At 45.9% G+C, this 25,315-nt stretch overlaps 1 protein-coding gene across 1 annotated transcript; it reads right to left on the bottom strand.

The window, feature by feature from the left end:
- Positions 1 to 1,475: 1,475 nt before the first annotated feature.
- On the bottom strand, positions 1,476 to 23,685 carry PSMD11 (proteasome 26S subunit, non-ATPase 11). The gene is made up of 14 exons (XM_082195018.1): positions 23,524 to 23,685; positions 20,249 to 20,350; positions 19,443 to 19,567; positions 18,709 to 18,780; positions 17,104 to 17,161; positions 14,416 to 14,610; positions 12,348 to 12,492; positions 11,536 to 11,596; positions 11,058 to 11,120; positions 8,966 to 9,091; positions 7,306 to 7,341; positions 5,746 to 5,797; positions 3,758 to 3,900; positions 1,476 to 3,649 (listed from the first exon to the last, which is right to left on the bottom strand). The coding sequence occupies exons 1-13, from the start codon at positions 23,612 to 23,614 to the stop codon at positions 3,758 to 3,760; spliced, it is 1,269 nt and encodes a 422-aa protein (XP_082051144.1). The 5' UTR covers positions 23,615 to 23,685; the 3' UTR covers positions 1,476 to 3,649.
- Positions 23,686 to 25,315: the final 1,630 nt, after the last annotated feature.

Here is a 25,315-nt window from a genome sequence, read left to right as displayed (position 1 = left end):
CGTGCAAGCCCACTCACCACGACAAGGTGATGATCAAAAGCAGGGCTCATAAGATAGGAGAGTAGGGAGCTAACACTTGGAACCAGACCTGCCATTCCGCCCCTCCAGCTTTTGCTTCTAATGCACACTTCATTCTTGCCATTAGTTCCTGCATTCACAATAGAAGCAAAAATGCAAACAATGCATACACTTAATGGACTTTTGCAACCATCTTTGAATCCCCTGCCAAATGCTGGCTGCTGAGAAACAAATTGCTACTTAATCGCAATGTGCAGAAATCCCAGTAAGCAGCAGTTAGGAAGGAAGAGGGGTGTGGGGTTGTACGATATTTGCCACTCAGAAGGGACAGCGGTGGCTTGCTCCCAATAGCCAAGAATTCTTAACAGCAGAGGGAAAAGCGCTGATGGCTACCAACTGGGCACCTGCGTGTCCACATGTGTTCAAGGTCAAATCAATGGCAAACTGGACGAGGTAAAGAATTTCATTCCAACCACTGACTAACAAGACAGAATGATGCTTGGTAGCTAAGCCTGCTGACATTTTGTCCTGTATCAAAATGTGTCAGAAAATGCAGAGACGACTGCGGTACAGTTTAACCTGCTGTATGTTCTTCATCTCTGCATTTATATTTGAAAAGGCAGATTTGTTATCAGTGTTTTAAAGAACGGAAGCAGGGAAAGGGGGGACCTCAGAGGAGTGTACACTTTAAAACACTCAGTACGGTATCGTTTTGAGCATATACAGTGGTGCCTTGGGTTACAGACGCTTCAGGTTACAATTTTTCGGGTTGCGCACCACGGCGAACCTGGAAGTACTGGAACGGGTTACTTCCGGGTTTCGGCACTTGCGCATGCGCAGAAGCACTAAATCATGCTTTGCGCACCAGACCGAACTGTAACCCACACGTGTGCAGGCGCAGCGCTGTGGGTTGCGAATGCTGTGGGTTGCAAACATGCCTCCTGCACCAGACGTTCCACTGTAAAGTGTTTCACATGCGCTGTCAATCATCTTTCCAACCCTTAAGAAGATACCCACCCTATTATTCTGATGGGGTTCAAGGCTGAGGCACAGCGGCTTCCCAAAAGCTCCCACAGTGAGCTTAGAGCACAGATGAGATTCGGAGTGGAGTCTTCCTACCATGTTGTCAGCTGCTGTACCAGCACTGTTGCCTGTTAATGCTGTTTCAACTGCAGAGCTGGATAAAAGAAGTGCCTGCAGAAGACTGCTCTGCTGTTCCCAGGCAGCCACTAAACAGTTCCCTATGGGCCATTGTCTGAACATGGGACAAGAGTCAATAGCAGCTTGACAGAGATGATGGCTGACTGCAAGGAGGGCATCACTAAGGAATAATGTTGTAAGGAAGACTTCCTGCTGCGTAAGGAAGACCAGCTACAGGGGATAGCCAACAAAGTCACATCATGCTGTTGACGTTGGGCTTATGTTGCTCCTCTGCAGCTGAAGACAAGAGACGAGACTTTTTGAAAAAGGTTTTTTTTTTATTTGTATGCCATCTGAACATCAGATATACCTGGTGTGTGTTAGCGTGAACCATTTGTACATTTGAATTCATGGTGCCAAAACCCTCCCCAAGACCAAAAAAAAAAAAAAAAAATCACTTCCCCAGAACATCTGGACTGGCTGAGACGGAGAGGAAGATTATAGAGTGCAGGAAGGACAAAATAAAGGGAGAACATTGGGGGGGAGAGGGGGAGGAAGGTTCAGCCAGTTGAGAAAGATTTCATGCGAATGCAAAAAATATTTTGTGGCATGGGAGTATCGTTTTGCAAAAATGGAAGGGAAAAAAAGTGTGAGAAAGCACAGAAAGGAAATGGCGATGCAGAAGGTTGCACTACTCAGATGCCGGTTAACACCTTAAATATACTTCATCGTTCAATGACATAATGCCAGGGTTAATAGGCCCCTGCCTCTTCCACACAAGAACACCACCCTCGTGTTCCCCTGGACTTGAACAAAATTGTGGCGTTGGCACTACACTGTTTAGACCTGCCGCAAAAATGCCAGTTAAGTGATGCTGAAGGGGCAAGTTATCCCACCTGTTCTAGGGTCAGTAACTAGCTTTCCTGGAAGATTACTATGAGATGATAAGAGTGGCAAGCCAGGATCTCTTTCTTTTAATTATTCCCCACTGCCACAGACACTGCTTCCTCTACACACACACCATCTTCCAGGCTGGCAAGTTTCAGAAGGCTAGCTTTTGGCCCTAGGACCACCACAATTGCTGATCTAGTTTTAAGAGTGCTCGCCACATTGCAATCTCCCCTTCCCCAGTCCACACCACTGAGTGCAGTGGTGGGGAAACCCAAAGAATCCACACGGAGTCTTGCGGCAAATCCTCCTAGATCTCAATATATAGATGTGGGAAAGCTGCTACGGTAATATGCCGCTTTCGATGGCATCCCCACGGCTGGTGTCATGTGCAGCCCTGACCTCTGCCTAGAACGGCTCATCCGTCTCATTTTGGATGTTCAAGGGGTGGAAAACAGTTTTAAAAGCCTCTGGGTGGCCTCAAGACGGCCAGCTGAAAATAAGACCCATCTGCAGTTTTTTAAAAAAAGGTTAATATCGTACAGAAGTTCAGTTCTTTCCAACAGCATATCTTGTTGTGAAGTTAAAAGGCAAGTACATTTCTAGCCTTTTTAAAAAACCAATAATAATAAAGGACAAACGGCATGCAGTACAGAACCAGGAAACCTTCGGAGCCACCGTTCAAAAGTGACTTGGGCCATCTCTCGCTCTTTTTATGACCGTGGGAAAACGTATTCAAGCGGCCTCCTACCTGTTAAGGCCTCAGAATTCAAGGAGGAGTTTTTAAGGTGGCCAGAGGCCCAAAATTCTTTTCGCTGACATTTCAGCAGTTGTGGTTGTTGTTGTTGTTGTGGATTAGCAAACTGGTCTCGCTTTGGCTGCCTGAAATCTCTGTATTCTGGACACAAGGTTAAGGGAACTCCCGCTTTCTAACTGGCCACTTCACAGATGACAAAATTCCTACATGGAACGCAAGACTACAAAGAGAGAGTTTGCGGGGAAAACCCACACACAAACTCACAGACACCCTTTTCTTTTTTTGCTGTGCATGCTCATGCTGAGAAGCTGCAATCAGCCACAGCTTCCCAGGGCATGTGTACAGTCATGTTATGCTACAGTGTACATGGAAAACGCCTTCTGTGTAGGAATTTTGTGGCTGTATGGAGGTGCCTTTGGCGGCTGGGTTCCTACCAGTGTCAAAAGACTTGGCCCACCCTTCTGCCGCCCTCAAGAAAATGGGAAGCACTTTTTTTTTGTTTTTTTAAGGTAGCATAAGCCTCTCTCCTTTTATTTAGGATACTGCCGCTGCTCCCTTCCCCCCCACCCCCAAGAAACTCTCCTTTTTTATTATTTTAAACATTATTATTTCCCCATCCCAGTACAAAGTTCAGCAGGTAAAAGGTTACATGGAAACTGGAACACACAATCGTATAGACAAGATGGATCAGATGAGGAAGTCTTAAAACTTTCTGAGTGAGAAGTAAGAGCAAAAGGGGGGGTGGGGAACAAAAAACACCCCACCAGTCTTCTAGCCTTTTGTCCCACCCCCCCCAAAAGGTTTCACGCACCAACTCTCCAAAGCAACAGCCAACAGTTCCCAACTCTGCAAGAAAAAAAGAAGAAAGATAGATGGAGCCACGTCATTCAACTGAACGACCCTCTCGGGGGGATGCAAAATCTGTCACAGCTCACACTATAAAGAGCCCCTCACCTATGTTAGCTTTTTGGCTTTGTTGTATAACGAATCCACTACTTTACTCATATTCTGAATGGTCTCCAGAGCAGCTTCGTACGTTTTGTCTACAGGCGGTTCATCAAAAATAATCAGGACGCCTTCGCCTTGGTCGAGGATCCCTGGCAAAAGAGAAAAGCCCCGGTTAGGCCTCTCAAGTAATGGGGCACAAACTGATCTAACCCTCGAGTGACCGTTTCCTCAAGAAAACAGCACAAACGCCTTATTTTTCCGTGTATAACAAGCCCCCGTGTATAAGACTACCCCTATTTTGGGGGACTCCAATTTAAGAAAATGGGGGGAGACGGCAAAGAGTTGTTGAGCTTTTTTTTTGGGGGGGAGGATTGTCCAGAGTTGTTGTTGAGCTTTTTTTTGGGGGGGATGCAAAAAATCACTCACGACTGAAATATGCTGGCAATCAAAACCATCTGCCCCCTCGCCACCAGCAGCAAGCACAATTGCCGCAGCAGCAGCCAAGCCTAAGCAGCCCGTGCCAAAGCAATCAATCATCCACCAAATCGCCACATAAAAGCTCCTGCTCGTGGCTGCAACCAACTGCCCGTCCCCCCTCTGCACGATCCATGTGTAAGATGACCCCCCTTTTTTACATTATTTTCCAGTAAAAAATAATCGTCTTATACACAGAAAAGTACGGTAAGCCAGATACGGAAGGTGCCAGCCTTAACCAGCACATGTTAAGATATGGATAATGAAGAACCCTCAAAGGTGTGAAGCTCCTCAGGTCTAATAGAACTATGGTTACCAGATTTTTTTTCAAAGAATCCAGGGACGCTTTCTTTCTTTCTTTCTTTCTTTTTTTTGAAGCTGAGTAGCAACAGGGAGTCAGTAGTGGGGATGGTGAGGCAAAAGACCCTGGGCCCAAGCACACATGTATATTGTATAAAGGTGCAAAGCCTTTCTATCACACCCTGTGAAACATAAATGCGCAGAGTTTTTAAAAACCTGGGCAACGTGACTCCCAAGCCTCTCCCAATCTCCTGCCCCCTTCCCGCTTTGTTTTGACTGATGGGGGGGGGGCTTGGGAGTCAGGGGCGGGCGGTGTTTCCCAGTTTTTTAAAAGCTCTGTGCATTTTTGTTTCACAGGGTGCGAAAGAAGGGCTTTGCACCTTGCCAGGCAGAGAAACCGTGCGCCTTGTGCCCCTCCTGGGCAACAGCCGCCCGCCTGCGACTCCTGAGTCTCCTTGATCTGTCAAAAGAAAGGGAGAAGGGGGCAGGAGATCTGTACCGCCGGACGTCCATGGTTCCCCCTCGGCAGTGGCAGCCAGCAGCTTCTGAAGTCAGCCAGAGCCAACTGCGCTACCAGGCTGGCTGCGGGCTGCTGCTGCCACATTTCCCGGGGACAGATGTGCAAATCTGGGGACATTCCGGGAACGGAATTTGTCCGGGGACAGATTTGCAAATCCAGGGACTGTCCCCGGGAACATCTGGTAACCCTAAATAGGTAAAGGGACCCGTGACCATTAGGTCCAGTCATGACCGACTCTGGGGTTGCGGCGCTCATCTCGCTTTATTGTCTGAGGGAGCCGGCGTACAGCTTCCGGGTCTTGTGGCCAGCATGACCAAGCCACTTCTGGCGAACCAGAGCAGTGCACGGAAACACCGTTTACCTTCCCGCCGGAGTGGTACCTATTTATCTACTTGCACTTTGACGTGCTTTCGAGCTGTGAGGTTGGCAGGAGCAGGGACCGAGCAACGGGAGCTCACCCCGTCACGGGGATTTGAACCACCGACCTGATCGGCAAGCCCTAGGCTCTGTGGTTTAACCCACAGCGCCACCCGCGTCCCTCAACCCTAAATACAACCCCTCTTTTGTTTGCCCTCTGGCACATCTAAGCTCTTGTTCGTACGCATCATGTTCTTGGAGGTGGGGAAGCAAGGCAGGACAAGCAACCCAAGACTGTGGTGGGCATGACTATTTCACATTTGGTAAAGGGAAGGGGATTTACCATGGAATTTCTTGTCCAGGATCATCTGAGAGAGTTTCCTTTCCACATCGGCCTGAAAGAGAACCAGGAGACAATCAGCTTCTTAGAGCCAACGATGGACCAGCTGGTTTTGCCAGCCTGACGTTTTGTGGTTCCTGGGATAGCAATCTTGAGGTAAACCACCTAGAGGTTGCTTCAGCGCCTCACATATGCTCTAGAGACAGCAAGAGTTGCTGTTCTTTTCTCTACACAAAAAAACTCCCATGTCTCTCACACAATCTTAGCACTGAACTGAAGAACGGAAGCAAAAGACATTACATATTTCATTCTAATATACACAACATTTATGACATGCATCTAAACCATACAGTAAAACTGTTAGTTTATGTATAAATATATTTTCAAAGGCTGAAGGCTCTCTATATAAGCTACTGATTATAACAGAAATAAAAAAGGTTTTAAACAATTCAAGTTTATGTTCTTGTTCCATGTGTTTTATAAAGGGAAGGGGGGGGGGAGAGATTATAAAATTGTTTGTATTTCTTCCCTTGAATGTACCATTTCAATTAATGCTGTCATTGTGGCAAGGTAATCAATTTTTATTAAACCATTCTCATTCTGTTGCACTATGACTGTTTGGCAACAGTTTAATTTAAAATTATGATGTTCTGACCTCACATGTTCTTCAAGATGTGCCAAAATTATTATTCAAGGGTTCCTCGGTATGGGTTATCCAATTATTTCTTGCATACACTATCTCCCTCAAAAAACACTCAAATCTTTTTGCATGTCCATAAAACACTAATATAATCTGTGACTTTCTCCCACATTTTCTCCATATTCCACTAATTTATGGATATATCTTTGTTAATCATGGTTAAATACCAGCTGCATAACACACACATGGTAATAAATAAATCTTTATTTTCACTTTTTGCTGTCATCTTTCCCCCCACTTCTTTCTTTATTCTCTTCATATATACGATAACAGATGTTTATTTTTCCTTTGTGTAATTATTTCTCCATCGATTCAATTTTGATTCTACTTTCTCTTAAGATTCTATACTGTGTTCACTTTAGCTGAAAATACTGGTATTAGGGAGGATTATTGGCTTCCAGGCAGTTTGACAATTTATCAAGTGTTAAATAATGATCATTTTATTATGTTGGTTATTATGCCATAAATCTATTATAATCTGGCAACTGGAACGTCACATTATATAGAATAGGTTGAACATATGACACTCTCAGATGACAGGACTTTCTTATAAATGTCTCATTCCCAGCACTGACTGAATAATTAAATTTGATTTATTAAATTTAAGACTCTTGAGATTATTTCCTCCCTATGAAATTATGCATGACTACAAGTGTCAGTTTTTGTCACTTTCACAAACAACTGATTACAGAAGTTTAACAAAACTTTAAATGCAGTTTAATGCCTGCTCTGCTCTCTCTTTCCTGAACTTTATGGCAGCAGGTAGACCCCTTCTTTTTAGCAGCTTCTAACTACTAACAGGAACATTCAGAGCTGCTCATGTACATGCAAGCTTATGTAGTCTCTTGTATCCATGCTCTTACCTTTGACAGCTTGATAAGGCTAGATATGTGTTCAATCTGCAAAAGAAATTGAGAACGAGTGCCAACATGATTCGAAAGGAAAAAATACACGTATTATGGTTTTCATTTGCTACACTTGGCTGAAGAGGCGGTCAGTATGCAACAGCTGTGTAGATTCTGACACCTTTTAGGACAATCTCATGCCAGGAGCCAATTCCACTCATTTTAACTTAACACACAGTTCAAGTCACTTGCATTATCCATTTAGTTCTAGTAACCTTTTGATTAAATCTGCATTACTTTCCCCAAAATGCAATACTAGATATAACCTAAAGTCCAGTACAAGCCCAGCAGTCATCCACAGTAAGTGCTTTTAAAAAAAAATTAGCTCTTAACATGAAGAAATGTCAGTCAAGGTCTCCAACCCGCACTATGGCCCTCAAGTCTCTGTATTTTCCGTGCCATAAGACGCACCTGACCATAAGACGCACCTAGATTTTAGAGGGGGAAAGCAAGAAAAAAAATATTCTGTGAAGAGCATGCAAGCGGCTCTCACTTTTCTTGCTTTAAACTCTTCCGTCGGCCCTCCCGCTTCGCTGAGAAGAAAGCAGAGCAAGAGTAATAGCTGCACAGCGCCTCTTCTGCTGGCTTCCCAGCAAAGCGGGATGAGGGATGAAAGGGAGCCCTTACAAGGGAGCGCTGAGCCGAGTCTGGCAGCGGCTCTTGCTGGCTTGTTTGGGAGGTGTGGGAAGGGACAGAGGGCAGCCCGTCTGTCCCTTCCCCCACCTCGGGGAAAAGCCCCCAAGAGCCACACACACACTCCGTGCGGCTCTTCAAAGGGAGCGCTGAGCAGAGCCTGTATGTATCTCAGATGTGAATGCAGGCGGGAGAGCACATCAGTCCCTTATCCCTCCTCGGGGAAAAAGCCCCCAAGAGCCGCACTCCCTTTAAAGAGCTGCACAGAGCATGTGTGTCGCTCTTGGGGGCTTTTCCCCCGAGGAGGGAGAAGGGACTGATGGACTGCCCTTCTCCCTTCTCAGGGAAAAGCCCCCAAGAGCCACACACACGCTCCACGCGGCTCTTTAAAGGGAGCGCTGAGCAGAGCCTCCCGCCTGCATTCGCTCCATAAGACGCACACACATTTCCCCTTACTTTTTGGGAGGGGAAAAGTGTGTCTTATGGAGCGAAAAATACGGTACCCAACCTGTTTATCAGCAATCCATCTTACACAAGTCGTACAAACAGGCTTAGTCAGAGTAATCAATTCTTAAAATGTAGGGATCTCCCACTTTCAACCATTACCTTTAATAACAAATGTCACTGCAGAATTTGGAAGCAGCAGAAGAAATCCAGGGCCCCTGGAACTGTCAATCAATGACTCACCTGATGTCTCAAACCACTTAGAGCTCCCCCATCTCTCTTTTTCTGCCCTGCAATTCCAGTTATACCACTCCAGAGCCTAACCAATAGCGTAAGATAATGTTTTACCACACTCTTGAGAAATGCAAAGGAAAGATCTGCACACAGGGTTTTGAAAACAGCCTGCTGTTACTGCCAATATTTTTGGCATTGGACATGGTAATGGTTGTTTTGAAAATTTAACTGGGAAATCTAAGTAGATGACTGCCAACCTCATGAAGGCTGAAAAGATGAGAAAGGAAGCTCTTCCAGTGCTTCTTACCTGAACTCTGGAGAAAGGCTCAATGACCCGGATCAGGTTTTGTTCCAATAAGTTATCATAGAGTTTGCCCAAATGTGTGTTGATGATGGGGTCATCCCTGAGTTCCACTTTATAATCTTTCAGAGCCTGTGAAAGATTGGATTAAGTCAGCAATGAGTACAGAGGACAAGGATGCAACCATTCTTAGGGCCAAGGGAGTAAAGACTCCTTGGAATCATTCTGAAACTATTTGTGTCTAATATTATACAGTCATACCTCGGGTTACAGCTAGACTGGCGGCAGCTAGACTGGTGACTGGGAGCGGCCGCAGAGACCACATAACACCGGTCTTGAAAGACCTACATTGGCTCCCAGTACATTTCCGAGCACAATTCAAAGTGTTGGTGCTGACCTTTAAAGCCCTAAATGGCCTTGGTCCAGTATATCTGAAGGAGCGTCTCCACCCCCATCATTCTACCCGGACACTGAGGTCCAGCGCCGAGGGCCTTCTGGCGGTTCCCTCACTGCGAGAAGCCAAGTTACAGGGAACCAGGCAGAGGGCCTTCTCGGTAGTGGCGCCCTCCCTGTGGAACACCCTCCCACCAGATGTCAAAGAGAACAACAACTACCAGGCTTTTAGAAGACATCTGAAGGCAGCCCTGTTTCGGGAAGCTTTTAATGTTTGATGTATTATAGTATTTTAATATTCTTTTGGAAGCCGCCCAGAGTGGCTGGGGAAGCCCAGCCAGATGGGCAGGGTATAAATAATAAATAATAATAATAATAATAATAATAATAATAATAATAATTATTACAGCCGCTTCAGGTGCGTTTTTTTGGGTTACGGACTGCCGAAACCCAGAAGTAACGGAACGGGTTACTTCCGGGTTTTGGCGGTCGCGATGCGCAGAAGCGCTAAATTGCACATGCACAGAAGCACCGAATTGCAACCCATGCATCCACAGACACGGGTTGCGAACGTGCACCCTGCACGGATCACGTTTGCAACCGGAGTGTCCACTGTACAGGGTTGTGTCAATGCTGCATTTAATAAAATCAAGACACCTGTTCCAAGAAAAGAAGAATTGTGCAAATTTGTAGGTGCTTCGGCAATGTACAATTTTTTTTAAAAAAAAAAATTCTACTAATCTTAGGTGAGAGTGGAATCTGTGCAGAGGCCTGAAACTCCAGTCCTTGACCTCTGGGAATACCATTCACCCTCTGTGCAAGTTTATTCACATATAACTTGGACTAAAACAAAATAAACAAACGGCTTGCTCTTCATTCCCCCCCCCCATGTTTTTACCCATTCTTAGCCCAGTTACTGGAAACATCAGGGAGCAGTTGCCAAGTGAATATCTGGAACTCTTAACACAAAAGGAGTGTTTTCACCAAGCAAAAATGTTCCTAGGACTTCAGTTGATTTACATCTGTTACCCTGTTAAAGTGTGCTGTAGAAGAAGGGATTATTGGGTTGTTTTTAATATGTATTTTCTGTTTTTTATATTGTGATTTTCAGTTGTGAACTGCCCTGAGATCTATGGGTATAGGGTGGTACAGTGGTACCTCAGTTTTCGGACGTCTCTGTTACCAAACATTTCGGTTTTCGAAAGCCGTAAACCCAGAAGTAAATGCTTCAATGTAATTTGCAGACCGCCCTCTGCATTACGTTTGAAAACCGAGGTACCACTGTATACAAATTTAGTTAAATCATCATCATCATCATAATAAAACTAAATTACACTCATGTTAAGATCTAACCCACCACAAACACCACTACTCTGGATATTTCCACTCTTCCTGTTTTTAAGAACCAAGAAACAGAGCAGGAAAGGTTGCAACTCTACATACACTTTCCTGAGAGTAGGCACTAACTGAACTCAGTGGAACAGCTGAGTGAACATGACTGGATGAGGCCACAGCCTCTCTATGTCCAACAGTGGCCAATCAGATGTTCCCAGGAATCTCCCAAGCAATGAAAATGCCCTTCCCCTCATCCTCCCCAAGTATGCAGAGATCTACTGCCTCTCCATGTGAAAGTTCAATTTTTAAGCCTATTATTCAACCACCTAGTCAAAGAATAATTAGCCCATTCCCCATTGTGCCTACTCACCTTTTTGAAGTCATCCAGTGATCTATTCTTACTAGCCTGTGCCACACATTTTAGAGCTTCTGTCTGCGAGGGAGAGAGAAGAGCCAACGTTAGCATTTTTCTGGGCCACGTGAACAGCAGGTTGCGTTTGCGGCGCTCGCACTTGTGAACAATACTTCCCAGAAGTCAGGGGGAAATTCAGGAAAGGACATCAACCAGAATGCTAAGTATCTGTTCTAATTCCATCCTCACTCAAAGCAAAACAGCTGCTATATCACAGAAAGACTATGCAGCTCTAAAGAACAAGCGAGCGAGACAGAAGAACCCCAGCTTGGGCAGCAGAGACCCTCAAGATGCAATTGTGCAGCACCTCAAGTCTTTCAGGCGCTCCCTACTTCAGAGACCCATCTGCAAGGCAGCCCAATTCACTGAAAAAGTAACGGTGGGAGATGGGATCAAAAGACTCGAGGACAAAAAAGGTAGATCGGCGTTTCTGTACCTGTCTGCCTGCATACCGCAGTGCAAGCTTCCCGCTCACCAAGGCTTGCACATCTTCAGGCCTGAAAAGGACAGAATATAAAATGAGAGGTGTTGATTCATCATGTCCCTGGCTGTTAGCAGAGCTCATTACAGTGGTACCTCGGGTTAAGTAATTAATTCGTTCTGGAGGTCCGTTCTTAACCTGAAACTGTTCTTAACCTGAAGCACCACTTTAGCTAATGGGGCCTCCTGCTGCCGCCGCACCACCACTGGAGCACGATTTCTGTTCTCATCCTGAAGCAAAGTTCTATTTCTGGGTTAGCGGAGTCTGTAACCTGAAGTGTATGTAACCCGAGGTATCACTGTATAAGCAAGGCACTTATACATCCATTCAGTTAAAAAACTGGGAACTCAAGAATCTAGTGGCCTTTTCGTCCTCCCAAGGATCTTCTTCCTTTCAAACGAAAGGAAGCGCTGCCTGGCCTCCATAAAGACAGAGGATTTAAGAAATCTAGGCTGCCTTCTTGTGGCAGTGCCATTTCCATGTACCAAAGAGGCCTGAACGAGACTTACAGCAGAGAGAGGCAATGGCTAGTATGCTGCTTATTTCTACCCCTTCCTACGACCCTTAATCCTTCTTTCTTTCTTTCCACTGCCCCCTGCATTCTTGCCTCCCTTCTGCAAGCTTTGACACTCATGAATTATGCCACTTAAGGATCCCGGTGCTTCATCTAATACCAGAGCATGTGTCTTGACCCAAATGACTGCTGAAAAAGGGGGAGGACACAAGGGGCTATTTGCATTCCTTTTGCGATATAATTAGCCACATACAAGTTCAGCATGATCTTGCACAGCAGCATGTATTTCAACGCCGTGATAGCTTTGGGGCTGTCGATGGAATCGTAACCCTCAAATGCCTCGTAAAAATAGGAATATGCCGTCTTCCAGTCCTTTTCTTCCGCTGCATGAATGATGCCTGTTAGAAGGGAAGGTAAAGACAAGGACCAGGTTAGAGCAGTGTTTCCCAACCGGTGTTCCGCGGCACACTACTGTGCCGTGAGACATTGGCTGGTGTGCCGTGGGAGGCAGGCGGGCGAGTCGGGCGGTGAGAGGCGGCGGCGGCGAGGATCCGCGTCGAGCCGGGGGCGGCTCCGCGGTGGTGGTGCCAAGCGGCGGGGCAGCGCGTGCAAAAGGGAGGAGCGCGAGACAGCGGAGGAGGAGGAGGAGGCCGGCATGTCCGGGCAGCAGCAGCAACAACAGCAGCAGCAACTCCCGGCGACGGCTCCTCAAGCCCCGCCGCCGCCCCCTCCTCCGCCCGCTATCGCCGCCACCACCACAACAGCCGCCGCCGCCTCAGTTGCCGCCGTCCTTCAGTCCCTCGCTCTGCTGCCTCCTCCCACCCCCAAAGCTTGGAGGTTCCCCGGCAAGGGGGAGGGAAAAAACTTTCACTTTCGTGCGTCCCTCCCGGCGTGACGCTGCGCGCTGACGTCACGGGGCGGGGCTTTAATGGTGGTGTGCCGCGAGATTTTTTTTCAGTAAACAGGTGTGCCGTTGCCCAAAAAGGTTTGGGAAACACTGGGTTAGAGCATCCAGTTTCGCCGGGAAGGATGGCTGCAAAGTCCTACTTATCGGTCCTTCTAGGGAGAGACCATCTCGAAGGGTCATTTCTCCCCTGCCTCTCTCTTTCTGACAAAAGAAAATCAATGTTATCAAGAGGGCTGCATCAGTTCAGCCAGCCCTCAAATTCTACGCTAATGCAAGCTAATCGGAATCAGTTCCCCTATGCATAATTTCAAGGGTTACAACTGAGCTGGTTTTAGCGGTTGCCCAAAGGTAAGAGGGGAGAGGAACAGCCATGAAAAATTAAAGGACTAACACAGGCACCTAATATAAAATAATATTAGAAGCAAAAAAAACTTGTTTTGATGAATTGGAAGAGCGGCAAAAAGATTCCATTGAGCACATGGATTGATAATATGGACAGACTAGCTACATACGAATGAATTGCATGTCGATGCAAAATAAGAATGGATAAATATGAAGAAATCTGGAACGAATATTTAAGTGATAAGGCGGATAGTGGAGGGAAGTGGGGGGGAGAGAGAGATGGGAAAATATTGTTTAAAAAGGTGTAGTCATAGGTATATCAGTGTATTCAAATCTGAATTGTCAAATTGTGTTATTGTTATTATGGTTTTTGTTGTATGTGTCTTTTGCAATTGTTGTTTGTATCGAAAAAATGATTTTAAAAAAAATTTAAAGGACTAACACAGGCACTGGGGAAAAGAGACCGTCTAAGAATGTACATCAAAAAGGCCACATTTGTAAATGGGGGGGTGGGGGGGTGTCCTAATAGCTCTGATTACTTCTGCATTTAATTACTTCAGCTTAACTCTGACAAAAGGAGAACTGAGGGGCTTTTCCAAAATCTACCAAGCTCTGGTCAGTTTTGCCTTCATCTTGCATGATATGCATCAGTTAAGACAGCAATTAAGACAAGAGCTCATCTGTTTTTGTTTTGCTAGATTTCCCCATTCCTGTATTTTGGGTTTCACTACGGACTCTCTAGAGTGAGAGTTGAAAGAGATCCTGCAGATTACCTAGATCAGCCACATGGCCTAAGAACCTAACCAAGCTTCTTTTAAAAACCTCCTGGGGGAATATTCTCTAAAGCTCCCTGGATGGATTGTTCCAATGTAGGATCTCTTTAATCGCATTTATCTTCTTTCCTTCTATTACCTGTCCTATGACAGACTACAAACTCATGATCAAACGAGCACAGCGGCCGCATCTCATTTTCGCACAACACACCCCGGCTAGTGTTTATTGCACGGGGCAAAGGATAATAATCCCAAACACAGCAAGCATGTATGACACAACTGCTGCCTGCATGACTTACCTGACTGCATGTCCAGCGCCGCCTGCAGCTTGGGTGGGCAATAGATTGCATTGGCTGTGGTTCGGGCAGAGGTTAATGCTGCTCTTGCTTTTGGCAGGTTGCTCAAGGCATGGTAGGTCTTGCTCTCCAACAGCTGCACTTCCACTAGGAGGGCCTTGTCGTCCATCTTTTTCAACTCCCGCAAAAGCTGTGAGCCTGACAAAAGTCATACAGTGGAGCCAGATGTCTCAGAGAATCCCTTTCTGGAATCCCCCCTCTCTGAACTCTCAAATACTTAAAATTTATCTTTGCTACTCAACAGAACTTGTGATATCAAGGGAAGGAATTCAGCACTGTGTTCTCCTGATCAATGCAAGATTTTCTGTTCGCCAGACAAAATACACATGCTGTTCTGGATGCTCCAGAGCTGATCTGGAGGAACAAAAGCCCCGTTAGCTTCTGCTAGCACACCAGGTCAGCTGAATTGAGACTGGTCTGTGGAAAGCCAGGGTGGTATTCAACTATGTTCTACTCAAGAATAGACCCACTGAAACTAATGGACCTGACTCATTTCAGTGGATCTACTGTGAGTAAAATACCACCCATAGTGTGGTACCAAAGTCTTACCCCCTGGCAGTGTTAGAAACTGAGTTATAAAACCTGAGTTACAGGCGCAATACCAGAATGGTTAGCATCTATTCCTCACCCCCCATAACGCAGCAGCACTTTTTATTATTATTTTTCAAAAAGCATGAACTAATATGCAATTCACACCAGTGAGTGGCATATTGTTGTTATCATTTTTAATAGCAGTTTTGAACTGGACATCACAAACACAAATAGGGCTCAGCTCTTGCAATACAGTGGTACCTCAGGTTAAGTACTTAATTTGTTCCGGAGGTCCGTACTTAACCTGAAACTGTTCTTAACCTGAAGCACCACTTTAGCTAACGAGGCCTCCTGCTGCTGCTGCGCCGCCGGAGCACAATTTCTGTTCTCATCCTGAAGCAAAGTTCTTAACCTGAAGCACTATTTCTGGGTTAGCGGAGTCTGTAACCTAAAGTGTGTGTAACCTGAAGTGTATGTAACCTGAGGTACCACTGTAGTTGCCAAAACCATGTTATTTGAATAATTAATATTTACAGATACCTGTATGGCAACACACACACACACAGCCAGGAACACAAACACAAGAGACAGAGCTGTGAACTCTGCAGAGAACCGGAAGGAGGGGAAAGGGGAAAACACAGCAAGCAGAATGTCCTGGATTGGGCTGCGATCAAGAGAAAATGACTATCTGGTAGAGAAACACAACCAATGAGTGCTGCCCCCAATTCAACCCAGAAGCAGACCATTTCATGTCCCCCTCCTTCATGCAACAGTGAGAGAGAGAGAGAGAGAGAGAGAGAGAAAGAAAGAAAGAAACCAAACAAATATATAGGAACTTTCCCCTCTCTGTACTACCTGGGGAGCTCTCGCCTTCAGGGGACTCACCTTTCCTCCTCCGCCCCTCCATTCCCCCCGTTTTGTATTCAAATGAATCAGGAAACTGCTCTTAAGTTTACTCTGGAGTCCTGCAGGTGGCGTTTCTAGTCCTGCACCTTCAGCGCCAGTCCACAGAGAGAATGGAGAGAGAGGGAGGGAAGGAGGGAGAATAGCTGTTCTACAGCCTTGTGGGATGAGAGGGTCCTAGGGCTGGACGTTAACTCTAATGCAGGAGCTGCTGATGCTGGCGAAGCAGAATGAAAGGATCGGATCGAGCTGAGGGGGCCTAACTCTTTGAAGTCCCATCAGGCAGATACGGTCATTGCGATGAGGCCTCCTAAACGCGGTAAGGACATTCCCTCTCACAAAACATGACTGTTTGCATTAAGAGTTTTGAACGCTGCCTCCAGGAAAGTATGCAAGGCCAAGCGTATGTCAAATGAAAACAGGGCACCTTCATAATTTTTATTTTAAACAAGAATCAGGTGAATTGAAGCTTGATGGGAAAGTTGACCTCGTTTCTGCCTGAACCTAGGGAAGGCAGTTTGAGGAGTTGCCAAATAAAGTATCGCCATTTATCCAACAGCTGATACTGTGAACTGAACACATAACATTTAGGGTGAGTAATTTTGACCTTTGTCCTTATCCAGGAGGACTCATATGTTCTTTGGTTTTGCCCGCTGTGCTATACGCTCCATGTATTTATTTGTTTTCTCCATTTATCTTTGTAGTTTCTTAAGCTACAGAAATGTTTAACTTTAAACATATATTTATAATTTTATATTAAAAGATATGGTTCCAGACAGTTCTTATTGGAACCCAAAGACTGAATTCCCTCAAGCATCCTGGTCAATACATGATGCTAAAGCGATGAACACGCTTTTATGAAGCAGTTTTAGAGTAAGACGCAAGTGAATACAGTAACACCTCCGCGAACGTCCGCCTTGTCTAGCGTCATTCCGGCGAACGTCCGCGGCAAACGTGGAAATACCGGAATGGGTTACATCCGGGTTTGCAGCTCACGCATGCGCAGAAGCAGAAACCGCTCCATGAGCGTGCGCAGACGCAGCACTTTGCCCTGCGTCCTTTTTGGCTAGCAGCCGGGGCTCCAAAACGGATCCTGGCCGCAAAACGAGGTACAACTATATTAAGGAGCTCTATTCCTTCTAGCCAGTATGAAATCAAAATAGGGGCAAAGTGGTGCCCAGCTGGTAATCTACTTACCTAACTGCAATGCTTCTTGATACCGTTTAGTGTCAAAGTACAAAGAAACCAGCCTTGCCTAGGAGAGAGAAAGGTAAATGATGCATTTCAATGAAAATTAACTCTATTAATGTGAAATACCGTATTTTTCGCTCTATAAGATGCACCAGTCCACAAGACGCATATTCTGAATCTCAGAAGCCAGAACAGCAAGAGGGTTCGCTGTACAGTGAAAGCAGCAATCCCTCTTGCTGTTCTGGCTTCTGGGATAGCTGCGCAGCCTGCATTCGCCCCATAAGATGCACACACACTTCCCCTTACTTTTTAGGAGGGAAAAAGTCTTACAGAGTCTTAAAGGTAAAGGTAAAGGTACCCCTGCCCAAACGGGCCAGTCTTGCCAGACTCTGGGGTTTGTGCGCCCATCTCACATCTATTGGCCGGGGGCCAGCGCTGTCCGGAGACACTTCCGGGTCACGTGGCCAGCGTGACAACGCTGCTCTGGCGAGCCAGAGCCGCACACGGAACGCCGTTTACCTTCCCGCTGGTAAGCGGTACCTATTTATCTACTTGCCCCCGGGGGTGCTTTCGAACTGCTAGGTGGGCAGGCGCTGGGACCGAGCAGCGGGAGCGCACCCCGCCGCGGGGATTCGAACCGCCGACCTTTCGATCGGCAAGCCCTAGGCGCTGAGGCTTTAGCCCACAGCGCCACCCGCGTCCCAGAGTCTTACAGAGCAAAAAATACGGGACTTATTTCCGACAGGTATGAGGAACTTTCCCCCCTCCAGAACTTGTTGGAATTTAACTCCCATCAGCCCCAGCCAGTATGGCCAGTGGTTAGTGATGATGGGAACTGGAGTGTGGCAATAGCTGGAGTGCCACAGACTGCTCATTCCTGACTCGGAAAGCAATATATGTGAACCACGGAAGAGGCAAGGCCTTTGCTGAGAGGAACTGCAAGTCTGGACAAGCACGGCAATGCAGAGTAAAGTCCGACAGCAGAGAATGCACGGTCGTGCGGTAATAAGATTGAAGGGGAAGCTGTTCCCAACATAGGAAGAGGCACAATAGGGGAGAAACATGAGCCAAGGAACAAAGGATGTAACTGCAGCTCATTTCGAAGCCACACAGAGCAGAAAGACCGAGAAGCAGAAATCCACAAATACAAATGTATCTGCAGTCAAATACAAACTTCTCTGCATTGGCTAATCCAGATCACCTCCCTTTCACAAGATCCACAAAACAACATCAATGAATGCCGATGGCTTATAAAGGCTGGGAAAATACCTGTCTTTTTACCAGTCCTATATAGCAAGCACAACCGTGGGGGTTAAGAGGGAACACATGTTGACTGTTTGCATCACAGACAGGGGAGGAAAACTCCCAGAGATGCAAGTCTGCATAAAGGTGGCACGGAACTATCACACCCAAAACCACCATTTGAGAAACCTGGTAACACGTCAGCAATAACCCGAAGAAGCAACACAGCGGAAGGTGAATAGATAACAGTTGTCTGGTTTCAGTGCCCTGGCAGGTAGTATGGCAGGTTTCCAAATCCGGGGAATAAACGAGAGACCAATGTGCACAACTTAGCTGTACCAAGTCACACGGATATACAGCATACCTTACCTCCAGAGCTTGGCGCAGGAATGTCCTCTTCTCGGATTTGGCCCATTCAATGCATTCAAGACACAGGTCAACCTTAAAAGCAAAAGAAAGAAACCACATTCAAATTGCTTTTTTTTCTGGCTGAGGATAACTTGACCACAGCTGCCCCATGCATTTATATCCTTCAAGGTTGTATTATTGCAAGGCGCTCTATACTTTCTAGAAACAACAGAAGAGATTTTTGTTTTGACAAGCTTTTCCTGACCGATGCATAGTTCTATGCCTTAGATATACCTTTGGTCTTGATTTTAAGCATATTTTCTGTTATCTTCTCTACTTTAGAAAACCTATTTCCACTTTTTTTAGATAGATAAACTTTATTCACATTAGCCAACGGCCATAGCAACATAAAACAAGCAATATATACAATTAAAAAGACAACAATGGGTAAAAAGGACAATGAAATGACCAAGTTTATCGTTCAGATAGCATATTTTCTGTTATCTTCTATACTTTAAAAAACCCATTTCCACTTTTTTATGATAGGGTGAATACTGTTTATTTCATTATCCTCATTTTACAAGTGTCACAAGTAAATTTACAGTACTTGCTCCAGCACAACCGCCACCGTCTAGAGATTGTCTTTTGTATGAAGTTCTGCGTGCCTTCCTCTGAACAGGATCAGCTATGACAGAACACCTGAAAAGCGACTGCAAACACCACGTTTACAGTTTTGCTTGAATTTTGATTCTCACCTCTTGTCCTGTTGCTGCCTCCATGTCTAGGAAAAGATCTAGCAGAGACCGAACCAGGCGAGCTGCCTTCGCCTTGCTGATGGAGTTTAAGAAAGGGCGCACATACTTCAGAAGTCCTCCAAGTTCTGCATTGAAAACAAAGTTGCGAAGCACAGCTCAGCTTCTGAAGCTGTACAAGGACACAACAGAAGCGTAACGGCTCATTCCTGAGGTGGCAATGACCACACAGTTTAAAATCTAGTGCCAATTATTTCAGACAGAAGAGGAACATCCACACATACTGGCTCCAATTCTTTGGTATTATTATTTGGGGAGGGGGATTACCTGTATGCTCCCTCGTAGCATTTTTCCAGAACAGTTTTCCATCTTCTCTATGGTGCTAACTGCATGACAAATGTTTGTGTGGGTATGCTTCTTTTATTAAATAACAACCATGGGAGGGGGGGAAGCTTAAATGCTTTCCCCTTATGTCCTGTCCCCACCCCCAGCAGCTGCTTTTTAGTAAAGAAAAACAAGCACACACTGACCCGTCTTGTGACTACATGTGTAGTTTGGTCTACAGTGACCAAATCCAAAATTAGCGTTCTTCTCTTGTCAAGATACTTTTCCAGATCCCACAAACATGACATTAGAGCAGTAACTGTTCAGAGAGCAGTAACCTTTCTACGGTGACATTATATTCTGTTATTCTTTTTCGTTATTCACCACCTTTCACCCTAAGGTTGTATGTTACACCATTAAAACACAGTATTAAAAACAGATTAAAATGGTTAGGTGTTATTAAGCTGCTTTAAAACAGAATTTACCTTCCGCCTGCCCCGTCTTGGCCAAGAGACTCCCCAGTTCCAGGATGCTCTGCTCTTTGACTTGTACGGCCTCTTCATCGTTCTCCTGGACATCACGCTTCACTGGAAAAAAGAAAAGGTTTTCGGAAGTTAAGACAAGCCTCTGCACCTAATCAAGGATTGTTCATGCATAATTCGGCTCAATCATCAGCTAGCTTCTTGTGGTACCGTAGCATCTGCCTCTCAGATTACGATTCGGAGTTTGTGACATAGAGAAATTCAGTAACATGAGGCAGCTCAGTTTTGTGTCATCCAGCATATTTGGCATAATGTAATCACAGCAGCGATGTGGACACACCTACAGCTGTGAAAAAGCATCTTCATCGCTCTCTAGCGTGTCACCAGATATTGTAAACAAGCCTCTTCACACCAAGAAGAGTGGTTATATCACTAGTTTTAGTGAACTTGCATGAAAGAACATGCACAAAAAATAGTGGTATTCAGAGAAACCAGCACAGTACCATTTCCTGCGGTATACAGCTGCCAATATGTAAAATATTAACAAAGGAATGAAAAACTACAAACCGCCTCTTAAGCATAGAATATTGGCTTCAGCAATACAGAAGGACTACTTCACACTATTATAATGTTAGCCATATCAATACTTTTCTCCTTGCCAAAACTTTAATTTCTAGGATAAAGAGGCATCTCTCATGGTTTACCGTATTTTTTGCTCTATAAGACTCACTTTTTCCCTCCTAAAAAGGGGAAATGTGTGTGCGTCTTATGGAGCGAATGCAGGCTGCGCAGCTATCCCAGAAGCCAGAACAGCAAGAGGGATTGCTGCTTTCTCTGCGCAGCGATCCCTCTTGCTGTTCTGGCTTCTGAGATTCAGAATATTTTTTTTCTTGTTTTCCTCCTCCAAAAACTAGGTGCGTCTTATGGTCTGGTGCGTCTTGTAGAGCGAAAAATACGGTAATTGTTCCCAATCCATGAGGAACAGTTTTATTCGACAATTAACAAATGGGAGGTTAACAAGAATCATTTCACTGAGTCAGAAATGTCATTTATTTCAAACGGTTCCCGTCAGCCAAGAATGAATTCCACAAAAACCTACAGGACTAGATAATTTTGTGCATTTGCATGGGACAATATCAAGTTTTCCTTTGCTGTACACACGTTCTGCTCCTACTGTCAATCTTAAAACAAGTAAATCTCCTCTAAGCAGGTGCTGTTCTCAGGCTAATTTTGTCTGGGGAAGGAAGAGAAGTGGTGTCTGGTGGCTTATTTCATTTAATATGATCTACAGAAATGTAGCTGAAGTCTTGAACTAAGAAAGGGAAAGAATATATTTTAAAATGTGGGAAGGAGGAAAGGAGAGTTTGCAAGGCGCAGGCCAAAACAGAGAGGCCCTCCTGTTCTTTGGCACAACACCCAAATTCTAAGGGCATTCCATTTCCTAAACTTTTTATAGTTGTAGCTTTGTTTCAAAGGGTGTATTGCAGCTAGTCTTCTTTGTTTCACCGTGATTCCCTACTCTGCTCTTTGTGTGAAGTGCACTGAAGGAAGATGATCAACTCTCAGCTGCTATCAACACATGCAAACTGCAAACCTGTATGAGAACTTCAGTTGTTCTGACAGTAGGTAAAATGGATTACTACTTCCTGATCCCAAAACCCACCTTCCTAGTTATGCCTTTAGAAATCCCAAGCCATATTACTTATTTGAACAAAGTCCAAATTGTAGAACATCATAAGAAAATCCCTCCTAGATATGAACATTGTCCACAGAGCCTAACATTGTTTCTCTCAGTGGCTACCCAGATGACTCTGAGAAGCCCACAAACAGGCAGGATGGTAATAGCACTCTCCTGTTGTCGATCTCAGCATTTGGTACTCAGTGTCACATTGCCTCTGAACCTAGAAAAATTGCATATAGTCATTACAGCTAGTAGCTACAATGACCTACCCATCACAAATTTTAACAGTACCATTTTAAAGCCATCCAGAAACCATCATGTTTTGTGTCCCTGTACCTCACTCCCACCCTTCAAATCTAGTTTCTGGGTAAAAGACGACTTGCACATAAACTGTCCTCCTTCCCCTAATAAAACAGATATGAGGGGGGGGGTGTACACAAAATGCCATCTTTCATAGCAAATATCAAGCATTAACCCTCTCACAAGAAGAAAGAGGTTAGGCATGCTCCTGAGGTGATTTGCCAACACCCTCACTACACAACCGATGCTGCTTTCCCATGCAATCTCTTCACCACTAACCCCTCTTCATATTCACCGCTCCCAGTTATCTCCCCAGCCTTTGTTTACGCCTAACCCCTTCTCCTACCTCTTACTCCACAACAAACCTCCACCACGTCTTCCTCAAAACTCACCACTTTCTTTAAAAAAGAAAATTTAAGGAAAGAATAGCATCTGTCAGGGAGATTGTCTGATCGAGCAGGGAGGGGAAAACATAGCCGGACCTCCTCCTACGAGGAGGAGAACTGTGATCTCCCAGAACCGGCATCACAAAGCACTCCCTTGTTCGCATCTGCACATCCAGTTAAAAGCATGGGAAACGGGATCCACTAGGAAGCTTATTGTTGGGCCAACCCCCCCCCCACCTACCTTTACCACAGCCAGGAATCTCATGCCATCAAGTTGGCACCCTCTCCAACTACCATCTTGTTGTTCTTTCTCTCCATTGGCAGCACCCACCGAGACAAACCACTTTCAGAAGTCTGTGCCAGTCTTCTCCCCCCGCCTCTCCTCCCAACAACTTATTCCTACCTTTCTGATTGAAATCAGATTTCGGAGGTGGGGGGGGCGGGTTAGGGTCTGATGGCTGCCTTGTCCCTAGGCTGAGATTTGGGATGCACCTGACGAGCAGCTAGGAAAGATTAGGGAGACCTTGGCAACTCAGGAAACCCGAGTCCGGCGTTCTTGCCTCCCGCGACAAAGAAGAGGCTGGGGATGGGAGAGGGTCTGGGGAAGCCTGTCAGGGGAGCCCTCCCCACTCCGCTTGCCTAGGCCCTTCCGATGCCGACCCCTCGGCCGGTTTCCGAGGCGGCCGGGACTCCCCCATTCCCGCAAAGCCAAGCCTCCCTCCCCCCGAAAACATCCCCGCTCCCCAACTCCCCTCCCCGCCCCGGCTGCCTTCTCCCCCTTCAGAGCCGCTCACGGTGAGTCAGCAGCGGCTCCGGCCGCCAGCCGCCCCTGTCGCCGGCCTCCTGCGCCCGCCGGAGCCCCCGGCAGCCGGCGGAGGACGGCCGGCACTCCCTTCCCTCCGGCTCCTCACCTATGGAGTGCAGGATGCCAATGGAGGCCTCCCGGTCGGTGCTCAGCAAGGACTGGGCGCGCTGGAACTCCAAGCCCGCCGCAGCCGCCATCTTGGAAAAAAAAAAGCCCAAACTCGCTCACTCACGCCGGCCGGAACCACAGGGCCTCACTTCCGCCGGAAGCTGCTTGCCCCGCTTCCTTCTCTGGGGCTTTTCCGTGGCGCGAAACCATAGAGATACGAAAGTGCTTCCTTTTTTTCCTTCCTTCCTAGCTCTATAGTCACGGCGTACGCAGCGGAGCGATGCTTGCTGGGAAATGTGGTACTCGATAGTGCGGGGTTGCTAGGAGACCGGAGGAGGCGGAGTGGGACAGGTTGCTGCGCCTTCCGCTAACTCACCCAAATGGGTCCAGCCGTTGTTTGACTACACCTCCCATCATCCCTGACCGCTCTTCCTGCTCACTAGGAATGATGGGAATTGTAGTCCAACATGTGTAAGGAATCTATTTTTTCGACTATGTTGGGGTTTTGTTTTGTTTTTTGGTATAAAGCCCTGGTGAGAAATGTAAAAGCAAGTGCAAAAAAATGTCTCTGAGCATGCACAAAGTGCAGCTTCCTCTTCCCCCCCCTCAGCCCACATATATCACAAGAGTATACTGTGTAACCTGAGCCCCAGCCACTCTCTTTTCAGCAATGAAATCGGAATCGGAAACGTACCTGCTTTAAAGAGCAAGGGATCAACTGATCAAACCCTTACTGGGAAATTTCCCGGGAAAATCCGAAGCGTCCCATATTAAATATCTTTGGGAAGACAGATCAAATGATATTACACTGGTGGTGGCAAAGTTTCTTTCCAAGGTTATAAAAAACAAAGATCATTATGCCCTAGATAAAACAAAATGACTGCCTTGGTTTCTTTCGTCTTTCTGTCTGGATGTATCTAATTTTCAATTTGTTTTGTGGGTCTTTGGGCTGCAATAAAGTATTGATTGATACCTGCTTTAAAAGTCGGTGGGTTCATAGCTGTGGTGTGAGACACGCCACAGCCTACAGACCGCTCCTCTTCCTCTTCACTGAAAGTGGTTGGATAACTCAGTTGATAGAGCACAAGGCAGTAATCTCAGGTTCATGGGCCCACATTCGGCAAAAGATTCCTGAATTCCTGAGGGCTAGGCTAGATGACCCGCATGACCCCTTCCAGTTCTACAATCCTATAATTCTATGATTCCCCTTTTAGCAGTGTAAAAGTAAATCCAAGCTTCAGCCCACAGAGGCAAGAAGATATAATAAAAAGCGCTTCCCGTGCATTATCTCAGTAATTACAGCAGCTTGGTGGCAAACAGGTCAATATTATTAACCTGTGGTTTAAGAATTAAAGCCACCTTAATGAGTTTCAAACATCATCCCTAACCTGATGTCCTCCAGATGTTTTTGACTGAAGGAGCGTCTCCACCCCCATCATTCAGCCCGGACACTGAAGTCCAGCTCTGAGGACCTTCTGGTGGTTCCCTCCCTGCCAGGAGTGAGGTTACAGGGAACCAGGCAAAGGGCCTTCTTGGTAGCGGCGCCCACACTGTGGAACGCCCTCCCATCAGATGTCAAGGAAATAAACAACTGTCTTACTTTAAGAAGACATCTGAAGGCAGCCCTGTTTAGGGAAGTTTTTCGTGTCTAATGTTTTACTTTTTTATGTGCTGTAAGAGTGGCTGGGGAAGCTTAGCCAGATGAGTGGGGTATAAACAATATTATTATTATTATTATTATTATTATTATTATTATTATTATATCACTCACAATCCCTAGCTAACAGGAC

This window comes from Podarcis vaucheri (assembly GCF_965113315.1).
Source record: "Podarcis vaucheri genome assembly, chromosome: 13".
Taxonomy (NCBI): Eukaryota; Metazoa; Chordata; class Lepidosauria; order Squamata; family Lacertidae; genus Podarcis; species Podarcis vaucheri.
The sequence above is the reverse complement of the archived record's forward strand: the minus strand, read 5'-3'. Positions and strand labels throughout refer to the sequence as shown.